Source organism: Schistosoma haematobium, chromosome 2 (assembly GCF_000699445.3).
Source record: "Schistosoma haematobium chromosome 2, whole genome shotgun sequence".
Taxonomy (NCBI): Eukaryota; Metazoa; Platyhelminthes; class Trematoda; order Strigeidida; family Schistosomatidae; genus Schistosoma; species Schistosoma haematobium.
Window position 1 is genome coordinate 45586438 of NC_067197.1, and position 12205 is coordinate 45598642.

General features: G+C 36.2%; 1 protein-coding gene across 1 annotated transcript; it reads left to right on the top strand.

Moving 5' to 3' along the window:
* MS3_00007104 (uncharacterized protein) lies at positions 1-8841 on the top strand. The gene is made up of 4 exons (XM_051215359.1): positions 1-444; positions 809-1135; positions 6623-6859; positions 7780-8841. The coding sequence occupies exons 1-4, from the start codon at positions 67-69 to the stop codon at positions 7936-7938; spliced, it is 1101 nt and encodes a 366-aa protein (XP_051068571.1). The 5' UTR covers positions 1-66; the 3' UTR covers positions 7939-8841.
* Positions 8842-12205: the final 3364 nt, after the last annotated feature.

Sequence of the window (12205 nt, forward strand, 5' to 3'; positions counted from 1 at the left end):
GATCAATTTAGTTACTAAGTAGGGTAATAACATCAAAATAACAATAATATTACGAAAATATTATCAATGAAAGTTGGTATCATTGGTTCTGGTATTATTGGTCTATCAACAGCATTTCTAATTAAAGAAAATTATTCAAATGTAGAAATTCTTATACAATCTGATAAGAAAAATGTTATGGTTACTAGTTATGGTGCAGCTGGTATATTTAGACCAGATCCTAAATTATTACCAGGATCAGAATATGATCAGGATCAATTCAATGATTTTATTCGTTGGTGTAATGCAGGACGTGAACAATATTGGAAATTAGCAACTAGTTGGAATTCATCGAATACTGGTGTATACTTTCATCCAACTTATCAATTATCAGAATATAATGAATTTGATAGACCATTTATAAGTAAATTATGTGGAAAAACTGTATTTTTAGATGAAGAAGAGGTAAATAAGATGTGTTTTTTATTGAGATCATGAATCGATGAGTGTTAGATCATCATTGAAAACCTGAAAGTATTGGACAGATGTTTCGTCCTATTGTGGAACTCTTCAATAGTGCGCATTCATAATCGTGCTCATGGGATTCGAATACGGGACTTATTGATCTCACACACGAATCCTTAACCATTGAGCCAGTATCCAACGGTTCGTAAACGGAATCATGGATATGCACTGTTGAGGAGTCTTGCAATAGGACAAAACATCCATCCAGGTTTTCAATGATGATCTAACATGATCTCAATCCAAAAACTGCATCATCTCTACAACTCCATACTCAAGATTTTTTTTTTCTGCTTTAACTTAATAGATTCAGTCTATTGGATTTGCTAAGCATATTAAATCAGCTTATTATTATACAACGTGTATTGTAGAACCACGTTATTATATGAATTACTTATTGAATGAACTTAAAAATTTAATTCCAAATGATCAATCTATTTATAGTGAAAGAGAGATTGCGTTTACTTCTTCAAATGAATTACATTATTGGGCTAAAGAACAAAAAATCAATATAATTATTAATTGTACTGGATTAGGATCAGGTTATTTATTTCATGATCCAGAAATAAGACCAGTTAAAGGTCAATTAGTACGTGTTCTAGCACCATGGATGAAATTTGGATTCTATTTCGGGGTAAGTGAATGTGTTTCTTTCTGTGTGCTTTTTTTCTTTTTAACAATATGAGATCAAAGATTACACTGTGTGTGTGTTCTATTTTCTATCCCGAGCTCCCAATTTTGGGGAAGAGTTTTGGGGTAATTTGGGGAAACTCACAAAGTCAAATGACCTTCACCAATGTTTGGGGAGATTTCGGGGAAACCTCCAAAGTCGAATGACCTTGACGAAGGTTAAAGGGGGATTTTAGAGAAATACTGGGGAATTTCCCCAGGTCTGGGGACATTTTTGGGAAATGGCAATAAAACCTCAAAATGTTCCCAAAATGGGTCAGATTTCCCCCAAAATTGGGAGCTCGGGATGTTTGATATGTTCATAAGTCTACACTTCAATAAAGTTGTAAATTTGTATGAAATCTTTATTTAATGTTTCATAGTTATCATTGGTATTTTAAATGTGTTTCAATAGTTGAGATTATTAATTAATTGAAGCTAGATCATCATAGAAAACCTAGAAGCACTAGACGGTCATTTCATTCGATTGTGGGACTCTTTAGCAGTTCGCAATCATGATCAAGTTAGGTTAATCTTTGGAGAACACTATCTAAATATTAAATCAATCTCCTGAACCTCCCCCTTCCCTATATATATATATATTGTACACTCGTTGATCGGAACAGGCAATCAGAGAATCGCAGCAAATGAAGTGGAGAAGGAAGAGTGAAGTGAAATGAAAGGACGTCCAATGGAGATGGCGTATGAATCAATCAGATAGAAATAAGCTACAGGAATGTGAACACATATAGGCTCATATAAAAAGCAGTCATGGTTAATAAGCGAACAAGTGACAATGTCAAGATGTGACTCAATAAGAGTGAATAGATTGGCTTATCCAGAAGTTAGCATAGCCTATATGGGCTTAACATAATAACTGAGACTACAGGGTAAATGATTGTATAACTTTAAACAATTGAATCTTATGGGTATGATAGACCCGGGTTTCATGCTAGTTAGCACTCGTCAGCAAGATTTACTCGTAATCTTGAGGGAACTGGTGTTCCTTGATGGGAGGTCAGTCGTTGCCTGGATAGCTCAGTGGTAACGTCTCTGACTGTGAAGTTAGATGACACGGAATCAAATATGTCAGGAAGCATCAGTTCCCTCAAGATTACAGATACACCTTTCTGACGAGTGTCAAATAGCATGAAAACTAGGTCCAGAGTTTTCTGTTGACTACCTTCAACCACCATCATATCTATAGATATAAGTAGTATGTATCATCAATCGAAGATGAAATGCCTGGTGAGAGAAGGTTAAGTAGATCGAAGAAAAGAGAACGAGCACAGAGAATGATTGATGAGGGAACGAAATAACAATGCAGTCTGAGACGATTGATTAACATTTTACAAATGAAATATTCACGATATGGTTCTCGGATTTCACTAAGAGATTCTGTGCTTTTGTATTCAAATATTCTTGATTGATCCCAATTGTGTTCTGGTTCACTACAAATGGGTGACATTATCATTATATACAATTAAATAGTGAATGTTGTATTATTTGTTAGATTGGTGGTACGGCAGTCTATTGAGCAAGATATGATTAAACAATAATACGTAGTTAGTCATATTTCACTACAACAACAGTTAGCTAGATTTATTCATTATTCATTATGTGAATCAGTAGTTGAAAGCTGTGCTTCTCAAAGTTGGTATTAGAATATCTAGATACGTTTAGTGATAAATTTCAGATATCTTACTTATTCATCGTAGAAAGTGAAGTAGTTCACTATGTCGATCAAACAAACAGTATACTATTCAAGCACACACACTCACATACACAAACTGTCAACCAACTTCAAAATAATAAGTTTCATTAATGAATCACTACAAGAAGTTTATGCCTATGTAGAGCTGAAGGTCTCATATGAGACTGGAGGTTTGCCATTGATATTGTGGATGGTTCGGCATTACTTTGGCAAGTTTTGCTGACTGCCCATGCACAAAATTGGTTTACTGGTTAACCGATTTCATTCATATTGGTGGTTACTTTTCAGTGTTCTCAAGGGCCATTGTCACTGGAACATTGTAAGGCATGTCGTGATTGCTAACACCAATGAGTTTGACTGTCGTGCAAAAGCGTGATAAGTCAACTTTAACCTGTTCGTGCTGTACATAATTGATTCACGCGATCATTGATCGGGATAACCATACATGTGACGTGAATGTGTATGTGAATGGTGCGAATCGTCCACCAAGGTGCCTGGTACCTGTGTGGTTGCGCCACAGGATTGAGCTGTACTCTTCAGATTGCAGCGTTAAAGCCTATACGGTTTCTGGTTCTCCTGTGAAGTGCGATTGAGCTGTACTGCTTGGGTTATCACGTGAAAGTCTGGATGGTCTAAATTACCTTAGCGCACAAGGGTATATTGTATAGCTAACTGTAACAAGACGTTTATTATGATTATAAGGCATTGCATTGGCAATTGAATCTAAAAAAGGAAAGTAACTGAATTTCAACACTATTATAGTTCTAACTCGGTTCTGTTTATTATTTATTTATTTAAACACAAATATCGGTGAAAAGAGCAAGAACAAAGATTCTAGCAGAATAGCATGAATTCATTTTATTTCGTAGGTTCTCGTCAGCTGCTTACAACCTATGATATTTGAAAATCATAATTACATAATGGGTTTAAATTGTTGACTGAATATTGTAAATATATACCTAATGTGAGAGAATATTCTACAACATTAATTGTGACAACAGTTCAAAAGTGGGTTAGAAACAATCGATTACATAATGAATAACATTGAAGGAATGTAGTGAGTAGAGTTCAGTTGAAAGATTATTAATTTGAAAGATAGTTGAAAAAATTAAAATAAAGTCAATGATGTAATAAATGCAAAACAAGGGAAAACAAAAGAAAAGAAAAAAAATTTTTTTTAAAATTATTTTTAAATGCAGTGAAGGAATATATTTGTCACCAGGGCAAGGAAAGATTAACCACCGTCTCCTTTTGAATACATAGGTCAGGTTTTGACGCCTGATGGCAATGGCTTCAGCAAACTTCAGAAGACTGGAGTTTGGCTGCTTACTAATCACCCTAAAGGATTGTAAGGTATCTACCTGATGTCCTGTATCGAGGAGATGTTTGGTGATTGCATTTATAAATTTACATGTACCTGCCAAAGCAGCTACATCGGCCGAACTGAAAGGAGAGCATATCTTAGATTCTTTGAACATGTTCCAAAAAGTCTCAGAACAAGGGAAAGAAAGACTCTGAACAGTGCAATCACCAAACATCTCCTCGATACAGGACATCAGGTAGATACCTTACAATCCTTTAGGGTGATTAGTAAGCAGCCAAACTCCAGTCTTCTGAAGTTTGCTGAAGCCATTGCCATCAGGCGTCAAAAACCTGACCTATGTATTCAAAAGGAGACGGTGGTTAATCTTTCCTTGCCCTGGTGACAAATATATTCCTTCACTGCATTTAAAAATAATTTTAAAAAAATTTTTTTTTCTTTTCTTTTGTTTTCCCTTGTTTTGCATTTATTACATCATTGACTTTATTTTAATTTTTTCAACTATCTTTCAAATTAATAATCTTTCAACTGAACTCTACTCACTACATTCCTTCAATGTTATTCATTATGTAATCGATTGTTTCTAACCCACTTTTGAACTGTTGTCACAATTAATGTTGTAGAATATTCTCTCACATTAGGTATATATTTACAATATTCAGTCAACAATTTAAACCCATTATGTAATTATGATTTTCAAATATCATAGGTTGTAAGCAGCTGACGAGAACCTACGAAATAAAATGAATTCATGCTATTCTGCTAGAATCTTTGTTCTTGCTCTTTTCAAAATGATAAAGGGAACTATGTGTATGAAATTTCACAAATATCGGTACCAAGGGGTACCAAATACACATGCACCATACAAGTCACTTGACTCGTATGTGGGCCATGATACTCCCTAGCTAGGCAAACCGAACCACATGGTTCTCTTAGAGGGGTCACACCTCGAGCCTGTGACCTAAAGGTCTTATCCACAAGGTAGTGGAGTAATGTCGGGAAGTAAATGCTCTTGGTAACCGGTGGCCAATGATAGGTTCATACACCATTAGTTCGATCAGGATCCTGTAGACCATGTACACCATTGGTACGAAATCAAGATTTTCCAACTCCCCTAGGTGGATTCTTCATCTTCATCAACCCGGTTACATCCCCGGACATTCGCTCTTCGTCCTCTCAATTTCGTGAGCAACAGTAATGCCGTGAGAAGGCAGTAAGCAGGATTATGAATTCAACTATAAAATTACATTGTAAGAACTTAGTCAGTTTGTTTCATTTATTTTCTTTGTAAATGACTGTCTTCTCGAGATAATTTTTCTTCAGTCAACTTCTCATCACGTAATTGAATAAACTCTTTTCTGATGGAGTTCCATAATCTCGATGTTTGACTAAAGTGATGATTTTTTCGCGTTATTACTTCATTTTTAATAATAAGATTGAACCACCATACTTACTTCTTGAAATATGTAATGGTCTTTATTTGGATTGTCAACATAATGATCGAGTGCCTTGAAAGTGGTTAATCTCAAAATCGAGAGGACGGAAAGCAAATGTCCGGTGCTTCAACCGGGTTAGTGAATATGTAGGATCCATCTAGGGGAGTTTGAAAACCGTCATTCCGAACCAATAGTGCACGTGGGCTACAGGGTTCTGAAGGATCAAATGGCTTGCAGGAAGCGATTTCATACAGGTGCAACTCTAAGCTATTCTCTAGACTGTCGATCACAGAGTCTTGGTTTAGCCAAAGTCAGAACAAGTAAGCTATTTGGCTTGATAAACTTCAACTGTTTATAAAACACTAATTAACACCGTTAGTGTACAAAACAAACAGTACAGTCTATTAACACAGGGAAAAACGGAGACAAATAACATACCGAACAGCAACTAGAGGATAGGAAAAATGAGTCAACAAGGCAAATATTATTTTGTAATGAACATAAAATTGTGATTGGTGAATAAACAAGACATAGTCATACAAGGTCAAGGAAAGTTAATGTGGTGGTGTGCGTTTCACTTTATCATTGGTGAGTTCGTTAATCGATCACACCTTACATGGTTAATGAACTAACTATTGGTCACCCGCTACCGTGTGTTTGAATCTCCTGACGTTGCTCCACTACCTTGTGGATTAAACCTGTAGGTTAAAGGCTCGGAGTGTAACTCCTCAAGTGAATCATTCGCTTCGGTTTGGGCGCCCAGGTAGTATCCAAACCCTCACATGAATCGAATGCTGAAGTATGGCATGTATGTATTCAGTACCTTTTTCTACCTATATGACAATAATTTCTTTGTTTCAATAGATTCCAATCAAATTAAACCCTCTATCTCATGTCTAGATCATGTCTAAAGATTTACAGCTACCTATTCTAACTAATGATATGTTAACAGTTTTTTAAATTACTCTCTCTTTTTATTAGCGCGATGATACATATTGTTATACAGGAAAAGAAAGTGTAATTCTTGGAGGATTTCGTGAACATTTACCTCCAGTTTTAAAAAGACCTACAACAGATGATGATATAAGAGTATCGCCTGAATCTACAAAAGATATTCTTCAAAGAATTGATAATACTTGGCATGGAGGACTAGGCAAATCACCATTAGTTGAAGAATGGACAGGATTACGGCCATTCAGACCATCTATAAGATTAGAAGTAAGTTTTCAAGTGTCCTTTAACTGAAGTTTATTGATTTACATATAACTGAGTAATCGATTTGATAATCCGGTTCGATGTATCATATCATCCCATGTCAAATGTTCAAGTGTACTCTGTTGGGTAAATATACGAATGATCCACTCCGACTGGTATCTGACTTTTGACAAGTTAGTAGTAAATTGATCTGTACAGTTGGAGAGCATATGAAAAAGTTAATAAACTAAAAAGTTATTAAAACGCAGACAGAAATTTCAGTAGTATATTTTATTTTTGAAGAATAATCCTTCGCTAATATAATACAGTTATTCCATTATGTTTTAAGCCATATTCGCTGACCCTTCAACGACGGAAATGTTTGAAGTATCTGGATACAATTTACACTTAAATGACGGAATGAGCACAAAACCTACATGAATGACCTCAACTTTATTTACATGATTATATCTTGGTTAGACATGTTCACTATCTTTTTGATTGAGATCATGAATCGTTTAATGTTGGACCACCACTGAAAACCTAAAAGCATCGAACAGCGGTTTCGCCCTATTGTAGAACTCATCAGTAGTGCTCATCCACGATCCCGCTGGCAGGATTCAAACCCAGGGCCCTCAGTCTTAACCTTTACTCCACTGAGCCGGAATCCAATGGTGTTAGTGTAGAACTTCCACTGACCCATTAATGGCCGCTCAACCATTCATCCATTGTCTGAGGTTGATACTTGTTTCTACCCGACAAGGATTGGACCCCACGAGTCTAAAAACACCCTAAAAATGATACAATGAACCGGTACACTTCACTATGTTTACAAACACAACACTCTATTTCACCAAATAGTGCAATATTTTCTTTAACAAGTCAGCTGTTTAAAGATAATTTCTTTTTTCTTTCTTTTTTAAATATCAAATAATCACTATAAGATTGAATGGTATCAACCTGAAATTACCTGTGAACCTTTACCAATTATACATAATTATGGACATGGTTCAATGGGTGTTGCATTAAGTTGGGGTACTGCAATAGATACTCTGAAACTTTTTGAAGATGTAGTAAAATCAAGTCCAAATATTCATACTTAATTTAGTCAACTCACTGGATTTTCTAATTTCAATCATTTGTAATTCAATTTATTATTGAAAATTATTAATATTGTATTGTATAATACAAGTTGTCTCGACACCTTAGATACATAATACTGTAAACAAATAAAAGAAAGGGAATATTCCGAAAACCTGGAAATAAGAAAAGTATATTTTGTCTTGAACTGATGTAAACTTGGAACAACTAATAAATCAGGGACCATTTGATGTTAGTTCCATTTTAGCTCGTAACTTTAGGATTAGCTAGATCAATAATGTAGGTGGTCTGTGTGAATGACCATGATCTACTTGTGTTGGACGGAAATGGTATTGTGGTGCAGATTACTTATGTAGATCAATATCAGTAGTATGTAACATTAATAGAAAGTGAAAACCCTAGCATCAGGAGGTTAAGAATATCTAATAGAAGAGAACGGTAACAGAGAGTGCTTGGTGTGGAAAGGAAGAAACACTAAAGTCTGGGACAATTAATATACATTTCGCAAATGAAATATTTATCGTATGGTTCTCAAATTTCAGCATGAAATTCTGTATTTCGATATTCAATAACATTTGATTGTCTCCATTTGTGTTCTCGATCACTACAGTGGAACTTCCTAGCTCAAGTCCGAATTACGTCTAGCGGTTGACACCTGACACGAACCACTTTTATATGATGCCCTACGTTGACGACTTCATAAAATAAACGTGTTATAAATAAAAATCTTTTTGTAAGACTTGATAAATGTACATCACACCAACCAGTCATGCTTGACCTTGGCAATGTTTGATAGACTGTCTGCGGGTCAGCAACCTGTTGCCTGAAGTAAAAACGTTCAACCTGATGGGTGGTTTGTTCGAGGCTCCGTAACTTTTCACCTGCCCTATGTGTGTGAACGTGCTACCTTACACTAACTGAGTGTGATTGATTAAGGATTTAGAAAGAGCATGAGAATTCATATCATAACAGTAGCTATCTGCAAACTGTTTGAAGATGAAAATGTAGACTGTTTGATGATGACTTAGTGGCTTAAACGTTCTATCATAGCGCGGAGAAATGAATTCGCCACACTGAATATCATACGTGTCTATAGGTTTGGACGTTATCAGAGTATAATTCTGGGATAAAGCTGTCATTTCAAAACTTTCTAGCTACCAGCTGTTCGGTAACTTATTTCAGTTTTTCACTGAAAAATATCTCAAAACTTTACTAATATTTTAATAATCACTAAACTGTTAAATTTTTTCACTGAGTAGTAAGTATATGTTGATAGAAATGTCAACGACGTAACGTTTTAGCATAATATGTAACTACTTTGTTATTTGGAGTTATGAAAACACATCAACATTGAGGTGAACTTAGAAACCAAAAAAGCATATAAACCTCCCATTACAAAAGCCGACGCATTGATATCGTTGTTAATCTACGCTAAAATTTACTGAATTATTTCCTTTTTTACATTGTGTAGTTTAGCGTTGCATACACTTTAGTCATTTATTTTATCTCAATAACCAGAGTGGAGGGTTAACTAGAATTTAACATTATGATAAATCATTCAGCCACCCTGTTTGTCAGAGCTTCGTTGACGCATTCAGATTTAGCCTATGATTTCTATTATCGTGCTTCACATTGGTTGTTTTATCTCAGATCGAATTGACCAACGATCCTAGTCGCGTTTCTTAGTCAAGGTCTATGTTCAACCGGAGGGAGTTTCAGTTCATTCAATGGTTAATTAGATTGTACTTCAGCATCCCAGGTTCTGATAACGGAGGTAAACCAATATATTGAGTTATGACTACGTTAATGATATAATTGGAGGCATAGATGATCATCTCTGTGATATGTGTGATGTGGATAGTGAGTTAAACTTGATATTAAATATAGGTGGATTACAATTAAATCATCTTAGACAAGTTCTCAAACGTGATTCTTCTAAAAACCTTAGCCTTATCAGAGATCCTGTTTTTCGACCTCGGATAATCTGACAAAATGAAGTTCATGTACATTGCAACATTTGGCGCCCAAGAAAATATCAGTGGCATCAGATGTAGAGACTTTATGTCGTCAGTCAAAGATTAAAATGAAGTAGAAAGAGTAAAGAGGTGGAAGTTTGGTAGAACTTTACTGCTGGTAATTACCCTTAGTATAATATGTAGAAGATGACAGACTGGTAGTTGCAGAATGTCATTATTCGGGTTGTGAAACAGACCATTTGAGGCGCGAGGTCCTTATTTCAACCACACAAAACTTTCAACATTCAATATAGGATAACAGGAAATTCAATGCCTACACAAAATAAGAGCAAATAATTGCTTAACTGTGATTTTTTGATATTATCAGGATGTCTTCGATCAACTCTTAACCACCCATCTTGAGTTGTTACTGACCCTCCTTGATTGTCAAAATATTGCTTGGGTTTACCTAGTACATATAAAACCGAATTGGTGTCTACTTTCTCGCAGTTGCACTGTGCACTAGACATCAAGGCAGCGTTATTGAATTTCTAAAACCTATACTCGCAAACGGGGAAATACGTCAGATATTAATTATAATAGGAAGTGATTCGGAGAAAGAAAATTCATAAAGTATGAGTGACGCAGCGGCTAATGAGTTTTTAGTGAATACTGGTCACAATAAATATCCCTTTCCAATTTTTTATAACACGTTAAGGGCTTCATGTCTTCATTTCAAAACAATGCACTAGTGTACCAAGTCTTTTCATCAGCCTGTACTCTATGGATCAGCGAATCCTTCGTTATTCAGGACTGTGTAGTTGTGGAAAGGTCTCAGATGGTGTGTTGGCCAGTCGTCTAAGACTGATCTATATATATGAATTAAAAAGTTGCTAGCCAAAGTAGCCACTCAAATAGGGCGAACATTTATGTGTTTGAAGCCGTTCTCGGGTTAAAGATGACATACGTATCCGGAGTTTGCCACCTGGTAGTGTAATAAGACAACGAAAATATTCATATCTGAACTGGAGTCCACTGACTGTAGTGACAGTTGAAGGGCAACGGAGTTTTGTTACCGATCATTCAACGAAGGCGAGGGCCACTGTTTCATCGGTAATGTCCTCGATAAACAGTGCTTCTGGTCACCAAGTGACACGGTCTAAACACGATATGAGGCAAAAGTACTCATTTGAGGCGGAAAAGGTTCTATCAAATCAATGTGAACATGGTCAGAACAGGCGTCCAGTTTGGAGATGGCCGAAAGAGCATTTTTCGTGTCTAATCATCCTAGATTTATGGGAGCTTACACAGCAACATGCTCACTACTTCATATGTTTATTCATATCAGATCAACAAAATCGTTCTTCTATGAACCGGATGGTTGCTCGAACACCTAAATGATAAAGTCTGTTCAACGTATTGAAGACGTCGAGCCGATAGTGTTTCGGCACTGTTGGACGATGCATAGCTGTAGATATATCACTCGGTAAATTTTCCTTATCTGTTCCCATCTGTTTGATCCTCCGGTGGGATTCGCTCTTAGTCAACCCCAGCTTATCGGGAGACCGTTGGTGAGCTTTCGAGAATACAGATCGTTCTGTGTGCCATGATATGGTGTGCAACATTTCTGGTTACACACGATAATTCTGTGTGCGTTAAGTACAGGTTGGGGTACTCATCAGTTACCTATCGATAAAATTGTTTTGATATTAGCCTTTCTGTGACTGAGAATAATCTACAACCGGAAAAGGGAAATACGCAGACAGATAATTCAGTAATTTTGTCCACTAGCCTATGTTTATGCGTGTCGATAAGTAGATTGTGGTGTTGTAGCATGTCTATACCAATCACTGGCATACAAACATCTACAATAACAAAAATCCAGTGAGTGATTTGGCATGAGCTCACATTAATATAAATATATCGCTTGCCAAATGTGGTAATTTATTTCTCATTTGCCACCTATAAGTTGAAGACCAGTTCGTGAAGTCGGTTGTTAGGATCCGCAGGGGGGACACTAAGTGCTGCCCTAGTGTCGAAGAGATAGTGAACTTTCCTCATCATATCAGTGATGTACAACAGCAGTTATATTTACTGGCAACGGCTGCCGTTAACGCGAGACAGCGGAAAGTTTCCTGAAGAATTTTCCGTGTAAGATATTTCGGAGATTAGAGAACAGTATAATAATAGTAGGGCTTTCCGCAATTTCTAGGAGACTTATCGTACTTGTCATGATATCAGCACCAAACAGGATAGTCTACCTCTCGTCATTCAGAGACAGATCTTTTTCGTGAAGGACTCTTTCGAGGAGTTA